This window comes from Berghia stephanieae, chromosome 4, assembly GCF_034508935.2.
Source record: "Berghia stephanieae isolate SIO BIC M18660-M18661 chromosome 4, UCSD_Bste_1.3, whole genome shotgun sequence".
NCBI lineage: Eukaryota > Metazoa > Mollusca > Gastropoda > Nudibranchia > Aeolidiidae > Berghia > Berghia stephanieae.
Genome location: NC_088363.1, coordinates 7,684,292 through 7,702,538, shown reverse-complemented (window position 1 = coordinate 7,702,538; position 18,247 = coordinate 7,684,292). Strand labels below are relative to the sequence as shown.

General features: G+C 39.0%; 1 protein-coding gene and 1 pseudogene across 2 annotated transcripts in view; one reads left to right on the top strand and one right to left on the bottom strand.

Annotated features, from left to right (window-relative positions):
- LOC144971677 (phosphatidylcholine translocator ABCB4-like) overlaps positions 1-1,322 on the bottom strand; it is a 12,318-nt pseudogene extending 10,996 nt beyond the window's left edge. The window contains exons 1-2 of the transcript XR_013645176.1: positions 1,317-1,322; positions 66-131 (exon numbers count right to left, since the gene is read on the bottom strand). The product of XR_013645176.1 is annotated as a phosphatidylcholine translocator ABCB4-like (transcript). The remainder of the gene's footprint in view (positions 1-65; positions 132-1,316) is intronic.
- Positions 1,323-8,450: 7,128 nt separating this feature from the next.
- LOC144969978 (ATP-dependent translocase ABCB1-like) overlaps positions 8,451-18,247 on the top strand; it is a 74,500-nt gene continuing 64,703 nt past the window's right edge. Inside the window, exon 1 of the mRNA XM_078909097.1 lies at positions 8,451-8,811. Within this exon, the coding sequence (XP_078765223.1) occupies positions 8,781-8,811 (31 nt within the window). The 5' untranslated portion in view covers positions 8,451-8,780. The remainder of the gene's footprint in view (positions 8,812-18,247) is intronic.

Below are 18,247 nucleotides of genomic sequence, written 5' to 3'. Positions count from 1 at the left end.
TCCCTATTGACTCCTTTGCGTGACCAACCCCTTGAGAACGGTGTTATGTCGTAATGAGCACTTACTGAATCCTCAAGGAACAATGGGGCACAAGGCATCAACTCGTACCGTCGCTCTCGTATGCTTAAGGCCTGAAAATGAACAAAAAATTATTTAGCAAAAGAAGACGATGATCACCCAAGGAAAGTTAAAAGTTAGTTGTTAGAAGTGCTCAAGGAAACAACAAATGATTCAATTGGTAGAGCTATTGATTACAACTCACAATTAAGTTTTTCCCCGTCATCTTCGTCTCCTTTTAGGACGAATGTTTTGGGTTTATTTATATCAGGCCATGAGTTGACGAAGGCGACGCTCGTACAAAAGACCTCAGTTCAATTTCTGTCTGTCGTCTGCATGGACACCAATGGTCTTCCATGTTAGGCCGGCCTCTTTCAGCTCTAATTTTCCAACGGCGTTTCTTCGGGTCTGCTCCTCGTCTTTTGCCATCAGTCCTCCGGAGGAGTGCAATTTAAATAAAATAAATAAATAAATAAATAAAACTTTTAAAAAACTGGCTACAACAAAAAGAATAACAACCCCCCCCAAAAAAAAAACACACACACACACAAAAAACAACAAACAAACAAACAAACAAACAAAAAACTAACAAGCATATTTAGACCTAGTTCTTGAAGCGATAACAAATGTTGAACAAAGAGCCATTTATAATCCATTTTGGTTGCCAACAGCTTGTATGACCTCATCATAAACTTTTTAACCAGGGCCTTTTTCCCAGTGGATGGTCGCCATCATTAATGTTTGCTGTACACAAGAAGAAAAAAATACAGAAAGAAAGAAAGAGTAATGAAAAGAAAAAGCAACGTAGTTTTGTTGGGTTTTTGTTTTGTTTTGGTTGTTGATTTGTTTTGCTTTTGTTTTTATTTGTCTTGTTTCTTATTGTTTGTTTGTTTGTGTAGTGTTGTTTTTTGTTTTATTTGTTTGTTGTTGTTTTGGGGAGGGGGGGGGGGTGGTAATTGCTTTTTGTTGTCGTTGTTTTAGTCTTATCTCTTGGGTGAAACCTGTCATGGTTAATCTGCTTTTCTTGACCTCATTAGTCTTCGAGGAAGGACATTATTCCACTCGACACAGGTATAAATGAGTATTTTTACAAAGGCAGTGTCCTATATCCTATCTAAAGGGTGGCAAGCAATTGCCATTGTCCGTCTCACGCAATAGAAATCGGGATAAACTCGGACCCCATGAGCTTTGAATAATGCAATAAATTATAAAAAGGAAGAAAATCTGTGAACTAGTTTTGCCATGGCCCCAAGACCTACCGACATGCCGTATTCTGAAAAAAGAATGTTGTTATAATTTTGACCAGAAAAAACCGTCCTTCAAATATCCATCGATTAATACGTACCTCATTTTGTCAAAAACTCTCAAATATGGGACTTTAATTAAGGAAGTCATTTTAATTAATCGATCAACATTTGAAGGACAATTTTCTGGTCAAAATCTTAAATACGCGTTTTTTGTTTTTTTTTCTTTGTTTTTTTTTTTTTGGTTTTTTTTTTGCTTTTTTTTATCAGAGTATAACAAAATATCAAATTAAGAAACTAGGGAGCAGGAACTGGTGAAAGATAAAGATGTGAACAAGTGTGTATATGAAAGGTGAATTCTATAATACAGGCTATTTTATGGTGACTAGAATTAGCAATCCTGATTTCATGATTTGCAGAAGCATTTTTCTGTTGCTAATATGTTGACTTTTACTACTAAAAACAAATAACTTCAAAATGTTAAATATCCTGGTATATTACACTATTAAGGTCACCTCCGACTACACTTTCCTCACCCTTTACACGATATTATCAATGCGTAGATAAACTCACAAGATAGGATGGTCAAAACAGCGGCGTTATGGTTTAGTGTTACTCAAAGGCTGCTAGAAGCTGTGGACTGAAAAAAGGAATCTATACAAAAATGAATAGAGCAGCTTCTGAAAAGAACAAAATATAAAATACGGAACATTTCGGGTTTAAAAACCCTTCTTCAGCCAACAACAAACAATGAAAACAATTAAAACATAAATACATTTAAAAAACGAAAAAAAAAAACCCCAAAACAAAATCAAAACAACAACAGAGAACGTGCAAATGTTTCTCTGACGTCTGTCTCGCCCTACAAGTGACGTGTTGCTGTTGGCTTGGGACCCTTTGTAAAGCGCTTTGAGCACGTTTTATGGATAACGCGCTATATAAACCCTCAAGTTTTTATTTTGTGTGCTCAGAGGCTTCTGTCCGTTTAGTGAAAGATGAGCGGTATAAATGTTAATCATTATTATTATCTAGTTTTTAAGTAATGCATTTATGTTTGTGTTGTTTTTGTTTGTTGTTGGCTGAAGAAGGGTTTTGAGTCTGAAACCATCCGTGTTTTGGTATTTTGTTCTTTTTTGTTTGTTTTTGAAGTTGTTATATTCAGTTTGTTTATTACGTTTTAGCCTACTTGTTGGAACGATAATAATAAGTGTATGGTGAAAAATCAATCCTTTTATTTTGGTTGTGAACAGCTGGTGTGCCTTCGCTTCCCTTCAAACTTTTAATCAGGGCCTTTTTCCAGGGTGGAAATTAGCCTTGAATTAGTTATTAAGGATTTACCGACGTGCACTTATTTGCAGGTCTGATTAGCCAAGAAAGTATGGGCTTAATTTAACATTGTTGTAATGGATAATATTTAGCGTGTGGTTACATGGTCTTGTGGTATAACGCTCGCTTTCTGGTCGGAAGCTCCTGGGTTCTAGCCTCACATGTTGCATAGTTGAGTCATTGGAAAAGGCTCTTTCTTTTACTCACATTCTCTCACAGTACCCAGTTGCAAAACGAGTACCTGGCCGGTAACAGCGTTGTCTCTGTCGAAAAAAAAAAAACAATTGTAATATCGCGTTATAGGTGTCATGCCTCGTTCTAAATTTTACGTGTTGTTGTTTGCCAGGGACACTTATTAAAGCGTTTTGAGCACGTTTGGAGGATATTACGCGTTGGTTTGATGGTATTACAACAATGAGCCCAGAACAGTTTGGGTTATCAGACCTGAACATAAGCATACGTCGGAACTTACACACGAGCACACCTTGTGGAATAATCAATCAATTCCATCAATTAGTCAATATAAAAATCTACAACGGATTTCCACGTTTACCATGTTCAATGCGCTTGACGATGCTTTAGCTATTCTCTCAGCTTGGACGTTCGTCTAGCGTAAAACAACTTTCCGCCAGATCTGATTCAGCTACTCAATCACTGCTAATTGGACAGAGAGATCAACAACAACAAAAAACCCTCACTATGGTAGGAATTGATCGCGTACTCTTTGCGTACTGTAATTCGCATGCTCAAGTAAGTACTAAGCTATCCTTACCCCTCCCTCCCCCTCCCACCGCCCCCCCCCCCCCACACACACACACAAACACCCCATATCCATTTAGTTAGTCCTTAAGAGCCATGACGCCCATGAAGCTGGAATTTATCCCGGCTACTGTATCGTGAGATGGACAAAAACAACTGCTTGTTACCCTTTGATAGGACCTTGTCTATCTCAAAGCACTTTCAGCCAGATCAAACAGCCCCAGCTACCAAATCACTGCTGGGTTCACAAAGGGTAAGACTAAAGATTTCTAGGCTTCACTCAGGGTCGATCTTGGTTCATTTGCGTGCGACGCGAGTGCTCTATCGATTGAGCTATCGGGACCCATTAATTACTTAAAGTTAAAACATTTTTATAGGACCTTTGCCCAAGATCCTTCTATTTGGAATAATGAATGCATCTCAATACTCAATTTGTTTTGGTCACCGTACGTATTATTTCCATCTGGTGTATTTTTAAAAAATAAGATGAAGGAGTCTATTTTTACAATGGCTGCCAGTTGAACAAATTAATATCCTTCCGGGCAAAGAAGGTAGATCGACCTTCTGTTATATGCATACACCTCTTAACGGGACATAACTGAGAAAAAACCTTTTGGGCCAAAATCTATTTAAGGAGTTATTTCCCATGCAATTGAGTCTTCAGCGTTGACAAAGCAATATACTATATATACTACTACTACTACTACTACTACTACTACTACTACTACTACTACTACTACTACTACTACTACTACTACTACTACTACTACTACTAATATAATAATAATAATAGTAATAAATTATTATAATTGTTATTATAATGATGATGATGATGATGATGATGATGATGATGATGATGATGATGATGATGATGATGATGATGATCATGATGATGATGATGATCATGATGATGATGATGATCATGATTTTGATGTTGCTATTGAAATGATGTACCCGAAAATATATAGATGGATAGATGAATAACTAGATCAATAGATGGATAGATGAATAAATAAAGAAATAGATAGATAAATAAATAGAGATATAGATGGATAGATAAATACATTTATAAATAAATGGAAAGATAAATAGAGAAATAGATGGATAGATAAAAATGTAGAGGACTATATGGATAGATATATAAATAGAGAAATAGATGGATAGATAAATAAATAGAGAAATGGATGGATAGATAAATAAATAGAGAAATGGATGGATAGATAAATAAATAGAGAAATAGATGGATAGATAAATAATTAGAAGAACAGATGGATAGATAAATAAATAGATAAAACAAGAAATGGAGCGATGTATATTTAAAATAAAGGTGGATAACCACACCTTTTTATCTTTGAACAGAATACTCGATAATGTCCCTTGATTGCTTATCCACTGTTTGGCTTGTAAATTTTATAAACAAATGATTAATGTTAGAAAAATTAGAACAGAGAAGTTCCATGTAGTATATATATGTGTGTGTGTGTGTGTGTGTGTGTGTGTGTGTGTGTGTGTGCGTGTGCGTGACTGTGTGATGTTTTTACCAGCTGGACAAGTGATTACACCACAACCGACATGCATATATTTGCAGGTCTTACAATCGAGCGCAATACCGGGCTTGATGATTTAACACTGTTGTATTGTAATGGACAACGTCTTTGTTTTAGTCTCAGAGTAGTGACGTCAAATGTGTTTTTTTTTTTTTAAACCAAAGCCCCCCCCCCAAAAAAAAAATAAACGAAAGAAAAAACAAACAAAATAAAAACAAACACAAAAAACAAAAAAAAAAAACAAAAACAAATACAAAGCAAACAACAACAACAACAACAACAACAACAAAAAGCTTTAAAATTAGAAGAGTGATAGTGACAAAAATGTGCCCAAAGCGCTTTACAATAGTTTCCAAGCCAACAACAAGTTGTACGAGACACGACGTCAGTGTACATTTGCAATTTATTTTATTCCATACATACGACGTTATGGCCCGCAAGGTACTCATTTTACATCTGAGTATGGTGAGAAAATTTCTGTTTTTGCTCAACGAAAATATTCTGAAATCCCTAAAGTAGATAAAACTCTAAATGATGCCTGCACTCTGCAACGACCTTTATAGGAAGGTCCTAATGCTATGCGTTTAGGTAAAATGCCAACAACAGCCTCCAGTCGGATATAACGTAGTCTACTACTCACAAAACTTTGAGATAAATTATAAATGGTTGTGGATTGGTCAGCGGTACGGTCTTTGCTTCGAACCCGAAAGGAACCAAGTTCGAATACTTGCTGCCCTGGCGAATAATCTCGCCCTAGCTCAGTTTGCGGCGCTGCACTGCGGCTGACGCGGGGGTTGTTCCAGTATTCCCATGGAACAGACCTAAGAGACAAATTTCCCCAATGGGATGAACAAATGAACAAAGGGATTTTAAAAAATTTTTATAAAAAATTATGATGTGTAACCTTAAACGTTTATAGTCTGATTTTTATAAGTTGGAGGTCCCGTTAGCGCAGTTGGTAGAGCACTCGCTTCACAAGTAAAGGGACCAGAGATCGATCCCGGGTGCAGTCGAGATTTTCATCAATGATTGGGTAGCTCGGTCTGATAGATCTGGCGGAAAGTACTTTGCAATAGACTAGCGTCCTTTCCAAAGGGTAACAAGCAATTGCTATTGTCCGCTTCACGCTATAGAAACCGGGATAAATTCCGGCTCATGAGCCTATGGCTCTGAAGGACTACTAACAATATATAAGTTAGTGAGAACTTCTCATTAAAATGGCTGTCTAAAAACCATAACAATGAGCTGAATGACGTCAATTCTGTTCCTATATCTATTCCAAAACGTGTTAGAAAATGTTTCCGTGCCAGATAGAATCATTAAACTGGTTAACGCCGTACTCTGGAATGATACGTACATATTAAAAATTTGGCCAGAAAACTCGGCCTCCAAATATCTGTCATTTAAATGGCCCTCGTCTTGGTAAAAACTCTCAAACCTGGGACTTAAAGAAATCTTTAATAAATTCCCAGGTTTGAGAGTTCTTGCCATGACTAGGACAATTTAAATCGATCGATATTTGAAGGACGAGTTTTCTGGCCAATTAAAAAAAAATATTCTGTGTCATTCCAGAGTATGGCAGTAAATTGGTTAAGTGTTCCTTGTGTGAGATTCCTCCGCGATTCATGATCCAGCAATACAAGCTTTAGAAGGGGGAATGTATTTTATTGATTCTTATAATGTAGGTACATATATATGTCATGTGTGTTAAATTGTTGACATATGGCGGCAATCAATAAATATTTGTATTGAACTGAATGGAATTCTTTCTTGGTTTGAAATTCTCACTTATTCGCTCTCTCTCTCTCTCTCTCTCTCTCTCTCTCTCTCTCTCTCTCTCTCTCTCTCTAATTTTCTTTCTCCCTCTCTCTCTCACTCTCACACACACTCTTTCAATCTCTCACTCTCTCGCCCCTCCCCCCCCCCCCCTCTCTCTCTCTCTCTATCTCTCTCTCTCTCTATCTCTCTCTCTATCTCTCTCTCTCTCTCTCTCTCTCTCTCTGTGTGTGTATGTGTGTGTGTGTGTGTGTGTGTGTGTGTTTGTGTGCACCTGTGTATGTTTCTTCAAGATTTTCACACACACAAAAAAATCACCATTGAGTTGTATTTTTGATTTTCGTATTTGATATTTAGGCAACGAAGTGTTTCAATGTTAAAATCTTCCCATCTATCAATTAAATTCATTTTTCACCGGTTCCATCATTTCTCTCACACATTATTTATAGAGCACAGTCATTTTCACTCAGATCTCCATAAATAGAATACGAGTCACCTCCCTTGATGACCTTTACCGTGTCAGATATAATGTGTAATGTGTACATGGAAATCAATATAAAGAAGAGAATATCGACAGTTATTTTTGCAGCGTCATGACTCGTGTTTGATACAGTCAAGCTTGAAATATAATATTTTTGGTATTTCCACAGGAACCATCACTTATTTATGATAAAGAATGAATTTGTACAAGCATGACCAAATATGGACATTCTAAGGCGCCGTTACTTTACTCCTCTTATCAAACTGATACTAAGCTCATGCGGCTATGTGGTCTTGTGGTATGACACTCGCTTTCGGATCGGAAGGTCCTGGGTTCAAGCCTCGCGCTCGGCGCATAGTTGAGTCCTTGGAAAAGGCTCTTTACTCACTTTCTCTCATCGTACTCAGGTGTAAAATGAGTACCTGGCTGTTAACAGCGTTGTCTTTGTCCGAAAAATTGTATTATCACCTAACAGGCGGCATGTCCCGTCCTACATGTTGAATGTTGCTGTTGACCAGGGACCCCTTGTAAAGCGCTTTGAGCACATTTTGTGGAAGAAGAAGAAGAAGAGAGAACCAAAAAAAAAAAAAAACAAACAAACGAACAAAATATAAAAAACAAAACAAAGCAAGACAAAAAAAAACAACAAAAACCAGCCCTCTCCTTTTCTAGACTCTGGGTGCTGACCATCTCAGGCTTACATAAATATAAACGAACACATACACACACGCGCGCGCGCGCACACACACACACACATAGAGTATGTGTGTGTCTGAGAGAGAGAGAGAGAGAGAGAGAGAGAGAGAGAGAGAGAGAGAGAGAGCGGGCGCGCGCGCGCTGTGTATGTGTGTATGTGATTGTGGGGAGTTGTCGTACCAATAAGGTCGCAGGTTCAAACCCCACCACCGCCGCGAAAAAAATTTTTATTCTCTATTGTCTTCTGGCACTTTTCTACTCACTTCATATCTTGTTGTTACCAACATAAGTGCCTGCTCCACTCACTTTTCTGTATTATTTATATTATAACATGAAGAAAAGAAAGCCATGTATGGTGGTTATCAGCTTGTGCTTATCTCACTTTCAGTTTGAAGCAAGGAGGAAGGACCGCCAACCCGCGTGTGTGTGTGTGTGTGTGTGTGTGTGTGTGTGTGTGTGTGTTTGTGTGTGTGTAGGGCACATGTGTGTGTGTGTGTGTGTGTGTGTGTGTGTGTGTGTGTGTCATACACACTTGTAGATTTGGCAGCATCATTCAAAATAATCACTACATATAAATATTAGTACTGTCGCCTCCGTGTCTTGTGTCTTGTCTTCATCGATATAACTGTGTGACTCCACGAGACGGTTAAGATTTCAGGTTGTAAAACCTGTTGGATTAGGCAAACGGATTTGTAGATTTAGTCGTTAAAGATGGCTTGAGTGAGATTCACCTGTGCTAAAACTTTGTGAATATTTCTCACATTCCTATCTAGACATAGCGTCTTAAACGTGTCATCTGTGTTTCCATCAGTTAGCCAGGATTAACAAATTGATTTGGTTACCAGTCAATCTGTGTTCTCTGTCGTCAGTTAATTACACGGAATACGTGACAAAATGGTTGGTGTCGTCAAACAAGACAATACAGGTACGTACATAAATATATAAATAGTCCATTTACACACCTATGGGTACGTATAGGGATTGAATTTAGTTGATGTGTAAATTCTCACCCAGTCAGGGAAAATTCTTATTCTCCCCCCCCCCCCCCCGCGCCCCCCCCCCCCCCCCCACCTCGTCTTCTTCTTCTTCTTCCTATTTCTGCTGCTGCTGGAGGTGCTCCTCCTCCTCCCCTTCCTCCATCATCGCCATCATCGTCATCATCATCATCATCATCATCATCATCATCATCATCATCATCATCTTCTTCTTCTTCTTCTTCTTCTTCTTCTTCTTCTTCTTCTTCTTTCTTCTTCTTCTTCTTCTTCTTCTTCTTCTTCTTCTTCTTCTTCTTCTTCTTCTTCTAACGACGATCAATTTCTAGAGACTAGGGGGCCGAATATTTCGGTTTGCAGCTGTGGTCTTATCTCATTTCCACGGGCTAAAAAGTGCTTACATAATTTAATTTTAAATATAAAGTTTACAAACGACACACCTTAGAAACAAGTAATACCGAGTACCAAGTACTAGTACAAGTACCGTTTCCATTCATCCAACAATGTCATACACTTACTAATCGCCTATTGATATTTTGGTCAGAAAACCTGTTAAAGAATTGAACATCTATATAGACCAATATCTACTAAACATGCTCAAAGCGCTTTCCAAGGGATCCCCAACTAACAACACTTTAAATATCGGATGGGACATGATGCCTGTTAGGTGATATTACAATTTTTTACCGTCAGAGACAACGCTGTTTGGGACCAGGTATTCATTTTATACCTGAGTACTGTGAGAGAATATGAGTAAAACGCTTTTTCCAAGAATTCAACTATCCGCCGCTCAAAGCGGGACACGAACCATGGACCTTCCGTTCCAAAAGCGAGTGTCAAGCCACTAGACCATATAGCCGCAGTAAGAAAACGTTTACTTCATATGTAACCTTTCACTGCACAACGGTATTATGACGGGGTGAATCATACCTCAACAACACCAGAGACATGGCATGGCATCAAACAGACAGGAGTGAAGATTTCTCTGCACACAAAAATCATGAAGACCGCCGAGGCTGCAAAGTCAGTCGACTGTGCCAGTGACCAGCTTGAAGTCTGTCGAGAAAAATAGAATGTAATTCGTGTATCAAATATCGCCTAACAGGCGTCATGTCTCATCATACATGTAAAGTGTTGCTATTGTCCAGGTACCCTTGTAAAGCGCTTTGAGCAAATTTAGTGGATATTGAGCTTTATAAATGCTCACGTTTTTTATTTGTTTGTTTTTTATATAATAACACGTAAGAGCACGGCCATGATAAGAAATGAATGGGTCATTGACAATAGATATAACATACAAGACGCACATTGGGAATCCTGGTTTCTGTTGAACGCTACATTTTGGTGTCATGCTATTTCTTGCCAGTAAGAGCGCGGCCATAATAAGAAATGAATGGGTCATTGACATTAGATATAACACACAAGACGCACATTGGGAATCCTTGTTTCTGTTGAACGCTACATTTTGGTGTCATGATATTTCGTGCACGTAAGAGCGCGTCCATAATACGAAAGGAATGGGTCATTGACAATAGATATAACATACAAGACGCACATTGGGAATCCTTGTTTCTGTTGAACGTGACATTATGGTGATATTTCGTGCCAGTAAGAGCACGGCCATGATAAGAAAGGAATGGGTCATTGACAATAGATATAACATTCAAGACGCACATTGGGAATTCGTGTTTCTGTTGAACGCTACATTTTGGTGTCGTGATATTTCGTGTTCAAGAGCAAGGTCATTAATTAAAAGAAAGGAAAGAACCAATTGATCATACTGACACAACTTGAACATCACAACTATCTTGACTTAAAGAAGAATTTATTATCTTCCGTTTTTTACACACAATGTACGCTTTTTGAACATCGGTGTGTATAAATCTATTAGTATTATATATTACCTCACTAGACGCCGGTGGGAATCAATACCTGTAAACGATGATAATAAATTCCTGAAGAATGAGTCATCAAATTGTTTGATTTGTGACTTCAATTTTGTTTTTATCACGTGATTCTATGTTCGTAGGAAGCAGCATGATGTTTTATTTAGAGTAATACCCCCCCCCATCACCACCGCCACGCACACACAGAATCTCTCTCTCTCTCTCTCTCTCTCTCTCTCTCTCTCTTCACACACACACACACTCTCTCTCTATCTATCTCTCTTTCTCCCCCTCTCTCTCTCTCTCTCTCTCTCTCTCTCTCTCTCTTCCTAAAAAATAAATAATTTGTGCATAATAGGTGAGTAATTCTCACTAAACTGTATTAACCAGACTATAAATGTTCAAGGTTACACATAGCTTTGTGTGTTGGACAGTTATATTTCCGGATGGCAATGAGTGAGTTTCTTAGCTAAGCACACAGCATATATTATAGAATCAATAAATGTGACATCACTCAGCTTCGTTATTATTCTTAGACCGCCAATCGGGTGATTAGTTCTCTTTAATTTATCTCAATCAGACTAAAAACTTTTAACATTACACATATTTGTGTGTTTTGGTGCGATTCATCTGGCGGGCAGAACAGTTGAATATTTTACCCAAAGCCATAGCAATAATACTGATTTTGGCATTCTCTAGAAAAAAAAGGGCCAGAAAACTCGTCCTTCAAAATTAATGGATTTAAATAACCTTCACCTAGCCAAAAACTCTCAAACCTGGGATTTCCTTGACGTCTTCCTTCAATCCCAGGTTTGAGAGTTTTTGACAAGATGAGTATCATTTTAAACAGTCGATACTTCAAGGACATGTTTCCTGGCCAAATTTATTTGGTTTGTTTTCCAAGAACGGCAGAACTGCTAATGTTTCGATAAAAATAGAATGCGTTGTCATCTCAATGTGAGCAAGGCATTATCATCGAAGAGATGGTAATGTAAAATGTGAGCAAATCGAGTCAGATGGAGTCGATATGATCATCACTCATGGTCACGATAGCAACGCAATGTGAGGCAGACGGCGGAGCGGCCAAATTCTGCCATAAAACACTAAATTATTTTTTAATAATTTTGGCCTGAATGCTTTTATTTTACTTCAAATTCCAATTCAATAAAATTACTCTCGACATGTCAAAACGTCTTAAACCCGAGACTTCATAGAATTGTTTGGTTTTAAATTGTTTGATGGTCATGTGACTGTATCGATATTTTAAAAAACCCCTTTTTTTCATGGCCAAAAATAAAAAAAGGGTGTTTTGGCAGAAAATGTAGGTGAGTTCAGAGAGATGTCGATATTTTCGAATGTGAAAGGTGGGAGGAGGGGGCGGAGGAGGTCGTGGAATTGATTTGTCACCTGACTGTGATGAAGGCTGCACGACGTTTTGTGCGACTCGTTGTGGATGGGCGGGTACACGAATTATGACAAGGTTCATAAATGATTGTCACTAATTATTACATCTATGTTGGCAAAAAACCTCCGTCAATGAAATCGTGCATGAGGAGACTTGCAGATTTAGATGAACCTTTATTAGTAAATGAAAGAGCCTGTCTGTCTGTCTGTCTGTATGTCTGTCTCTCACTCTCTCTCTCTCATTCTCTCTCTCTCTCTCTCTCCACACACACACACACACACACACACACACACACACACTCTCTTTATATGTGTGTGTCTGTCTGACTCTCTTTTTCACTCTCTCTCACTCTCTCTCTCATTCTCTCTCTCTTTCTCTCACTCTCTCTCTCACTCTCTCACTCTCTCTCACTCTCTCTCTCTCTCTCACTCACTCTCTCTCACCCTGTCAGTCTACAATCCAACCCCAAAGAGTAAGACCTAATCATATTCAAACCTGAAACACGTCAAATCCCTACATATTAATGCCAAACCCGCCTTTTATGATATAATATTATTTTGGTGCTTACGCCCAAATAACAAAAATCAACAACAATCTGTTTTTTTTTTAAATTTTATTTTTTATTGAGCTCTTATATAGCGCAATATCCACTAAATGTGCTCAAAGCGCTTTACAAGGGGTCCTGGCCAACAGCAACATTTAACATTTTGGACGGGACATGACGCCTGTTAGGCGATGTTATAATTTTTTCGGACAGAGATAACGCTGTTAACGGCCAGGTTCTCATTTTACACCTGAGTACGGTGAGAGAATGTGAGTAAAGAGCTTCTCCAAGGACTCAACTATGCGCCGAGCGAGGCTCGAACCCAGGACCTTCCGATCAGAAAGCAAGTGTCATACCACAAGACCACATAGCCGCACAATCTGTTGCTTTTATCCCAAAATATTAATCATGTTTAATGCACAACAATCGAAAATAAATGCAATCTCCTACAGCTACCCCCATTGTTCTTTCTAATATTGGTCAAGTTTTATTGTCATGTTTTTCTACAAATTCTTGCGTAAACTTCTTGCATTAATGGTAGCAAGCTAGCACCCCGATGTCCGGAGGGAGATGATTAAAGTAAACTGGCTAAATAAGATCCGAGAGAGAGAGGGAATGGAGATAACCCTCTGAAGCGCATTATGGACGGCGCCCCCGTTTCGAGCCGAAATAAGTCCCGGCAACCCTTGTAAGCAGCTTCCCTGACTACGGACAGAGATGCATATACGAGATGGAAGTCGGTTTTGACGAATTCAATCCCTCGTGGGGACATACACTTCTCTAAGCTTGGTGAGAAGTTGCCAGGCTTCGATACCAGTAAGAGGAGACACAGTGTGGCTGCCTCACAGCAAAGGCGCTTCATCAGTAGGGACTTTCCACCTGTCCTACATGTACCCGATGTGGGCAAGAACCCGAAACGGCAGAGCAACTAGTTGAACGGTGTATTGTGACGAAGCTTCCGGGCGGGTTCGCGACGGTGCACGAATGCGGACCGGACTTTGCTGATTGGGTCGATCGTCATAACATAGTAGTGTGAGAACCATAAGAAGCTGCTGCCTTAGGCTTGGTACAGACATGTACTTTTTGTGCCCATCTCTTGGGACCCTTTGTAATATGCTTTGAGCACATTAAGTGGATATTGTGGAATATCAAAGCTCGATTTTTTTACCTCTTCACCAAACTGTTCAACTCAAAAATTAAAATGGGTCGATGGGTCTTTTTAGATCTAATCACCAGAGATGTTGTGGAAAGTCTTTCATCAGCATACCACCATGGATGAACTGATCACAGCTCTGGCAAGCAAAAACAGACGTAATCAGTTTAATGACGTCAACGGCAATCATTCTATAAATATATAACATTATTCCACATCCGTTCCTTGCACTGACGTTTCAGCAGTATGTTTCTAGGTTTGTTTATCATAATCACGTTCTTAATGAGTCTGACATTATTTCTAATCCGTGCGTTCTTCCAGTTTTCCCATTTGGCATTCCTGACGCGTTTCCATTCGTCAGACAAGTTCCAAATTCTCAAAGCACTAAATAGCCAAACGTTAAGATTTTACGTTTGCTGAACCAATTCAGCCGGATATGACTTTTTAACATTATTGATTGGTGAAAGGTAAAAATTTAATTAATCACAAGTGTGTATGTGTAACTCGCCACATTTATTTATGACACATAATATCAATCCGGAGGTTTTAAGTTCGATCCCTCGTCGAGGCAGGTTAATGCTTTTAAAATGTTTTTTTTTCCTTGTGTTTTTACATTCTCTCTTCTTGATTAAAACAAAATATTTTATCACGAGTCTCATATTTCTGACAGGATATCCAATTCTTTTTCATCGAGTTTGTATATAGCGCAATATCCACTAAACGTGCTCATCGCGCTTTACAAAGGGTTCCTGACCAACAGCAACACGTAACATGTAGAACAGGCATGACGCCTGTGAGGCGATATTACAATTTTTATTTCCGACAGAGACAAAGCTGTAAACGGACATGTACTCATTTTACACCCGAGTACGAACGGTGAGAGAATGTGAGTAAAGAGTCTTTTCCAAGGACTCAAATATGCGCCGAGTGAGGCTCGAATACAGGACCTTCCGATCATTCTACAAAACCACAAGTATAGTCTATGTATAGATAGAATGCGCTTGGCCAAGGAGTTCACAACATTGCCATCCGGAAGTATAACGGACCAACACACAAACTCTGTGTAACCATGAACTTTTATAGTCTGGTTAATACAGTTTAGTGAAACAACTCACAAACGCGGATGGCAAAAACAATAACAAAGGCCTGAGTGACGTCATCTGCATACTATGTATAAAGTGTTCAGCAAAATGATCTGGACAACACAGTGTCAAGTTTTTATGGCTATAAAAAAATAAACAAAAAGGGGTTGGGAGAACATGGTGCACAGAGAGTCATTATCACTGGTATGAGTTTTATCACCATTATTAATACGTATTACCCTCACAATTTGGTTGGTTTCATTTATCTTTTCTCTGTCTCTTCTCCATCCTGTACGATGTCATCGTATTTTATAACTGATTGGCAAACTCATAAAGATGAATCAATTGAAATAATATATTGAGGTCAATTCATTTTAAACGTGTCCGTTATAAGAATGCTTTACTGTAATATGGGCTTCCCGATAGCTCAGCTGCTAGAGCGCTCGCTTCACACGTATAGGTATTCGTATCGATCTCGTATGAAGTCGAGAATTTTTTCTAACCCGTCCCCCCTCCCCCGCCCCGTTTGTTTACCCACCCGTGGTTCGGTAGCTGGGTCCATAAGATCTAGCTGGAAGTACTCTACGATAGACAAGTGTTTAATCCAAACGAAAGTGAGCAATTCGGGCATGCCAACTACTACGAATATTTCCTTGAAATACGAAATTTTTGGTCCTAATTGACAATGATATAAAGATTTTTAATTCAATAAACTTCTTTAAAACGAAGTTTTGTGGCCAGAGCTGGTATATATAGGATTTCTAAAGCATTAATTTAATGTATTTAAACAGAAATTGATGATTTTTAAGGGTAGTTATAATGTCTACTATGTTGTTTCCCCTGAAAACTACGAATTTTTCCATTTCTGTTGTCTATTTAACAAGAAATGAAGTGAGTAGGAAAGTGCCAGAAGACAATAGAGAATAAAAACTTCGCGGCGGCGCTGGGGGCTCGAACCCGCGACCTTACTGGTACGACAACTCCGGGTCGTGGATAGCTCATACGGTAGAGTCACGATCTCATCGGCCAGGCGGAGTTGTCGTACCAGTAAGGTCGCAGGTTCGAGCCCCCATCGCCGCCGCGAAGTTTTTTTATTCTCTGTTGTCTTCTGGCACTTTCCTGTTATCAACATAAGTGCCTGCTCCACTCACTATTCTGAATTAAATATTTTCCATTTAACGCTATCGAAACCGGGATAATCTCCTGATCTGTGGGACTGGGCTCTGAAGGAAGACCAGGAATGTCGTAAACAACTGCTGGGAGGATGGGACACGGCTGAAAGTATATAACAATTGGAAATTGAATGGAAACTTGAATTTAATAAACAAAAAAAAGTTAATATTGACGTTTCGGGTTTCCCTCTTTATCAACAAAACAATGAATGAAACACCAAAGATGAATTTTAGAGAGGTGAGAATGACGTTGAGGTGAATAATGTCTAAAAATAGCAAATTACCGTGTCAAATAATAAGGAAGCTAGCAATATCTCTTCCAGTACCCACCGGCGTGTTTCTGACGACTCGAAGGAAAAATGAAATAAAACAAAAAACAAACCCCAACCGGATCAAACACAAAATAAGTTGATCCAAGGCCGTCTATATAGAACACTATATATTATAGAGGGCCTTGGTTGATCCGATGAGAAACTGGGAGCGGTTTGCAATCCACTTAGAGATAAGGTAAGAATTGCCACTCTAGTCCCCTCTCTCACATGACACATTGAGAAACATTTATAATAATATGTACAGACCTGGTATTGCAGTGAAAACATAATTTGGGGTTGAGAGAGAGAGATAGAGAGAGAGGGGAGAGAGGGATAGAGAGAGGAGAGAGTGAGAGAGAGAGAGAAAGAGGGGGGGGGGGGGGGAGAGACAGACAGAGAGAGAGGGAGAGAGGGGGATATACAGGGGGGAGAGAGACAGAGAGAGAGAGAGAGAGGGGAGAGAGAGAGAGAGAGAGAGAGAGAGAGAGACAGAGAGAGAGAGAGAGAAAGCGAGATTCTAATTGTTTTGTTGTTGTTGTTGTTGTTTTTGTTTGGTTTTTGTTTGTTTATTTATTTTTAAGAAAACGTAAGCGCCGTATCCACTGACTGTGCTCAAAGCGCTTTACACGGGGACACATGCCAGCAGTAACACTTACTACGTAACACGACGAGTTCAAAGCCTGTTACATTCATTATTTTTTTTTTACAACAGAAACAGCGCTGTAATTGGCCAAATACTCATTTTACACCCGATTACGATGAGGGAATTTGAGTATAAGGGTCGTTTCCAAGGACCCAACTTCGCGCACAATCTCATAGCGGGACTCAAACCCCAGACCTACAGGTCATAATCTGAATTTCATTGAAGAAAAAAAAAAACAAAGCCGCAATAGGGCAGACAGGTCGTGATGTCACACCTTCTACTCTTCCGGTTCCAAACTCTTTGGAAGTTTGTATGTCACCAGTCCTTCGGAGGACCAATCATGAGTAGGTCACACATTGAATCATTAAGTGGCATATCTATTTTGGTAGCTGGGTGTACAGGCAGATTGTAAAGATTACAGGACGTAAAAGAGCGATGACGGAAAATCTCCTTATTGACGACCAGCATAATATATAATTTAGACTAGAAAATACGATGCCATCGAATCGGAAACCTGAATATCATTTGTGATCCTTCGTCTCAAAACGGTATTATGTCGGGATGGGCCAGATGCTAAAAAGTCAAATTATAGTTAAACTTGTCAAAAATATGAAACGTTGGTATTTAGCACAGTAAAAGATGATATTCCTTCTCCTCTATAACGCATATAAACTCAACTTCAGTACGATATTTCTGGCTACAAATTTCATTTTCAGCATCTTAATCATCCCGACTTAATACCGTTTTGAGACGAGGGGTCACATGTAGACAAAATATGTATCCAGTCCTCCGGAAGAATATTTGGACATCACACTTGTTTTCCCTGTTTATATTACTTTATCTCTACATCCAGTTTCCCTAACGATACGACATACCAATATAGAGTGATATCGGGGAGCCTGGAATATTATATCTGTCGTGTATGGTCAACTGTTGGTCAGTCAGATATACTACTGGACACTGAAATAACACATTTTAAACACTTTGGCCACAAAAATCAAACTATATCGATCAATCAAAATGACTGTGACGAGAAGTCTCAGGTTTGAGGGTTTTTGACGAGGAGAGGGTTATTTTAATCGATCCATATTTGAAGGACGAGTTTTCTGGCCAAAATTTTCAAACTGTTTTTTAGGGGATTTTTTTTCCTCCAGAATAGATAGAACGAAGATG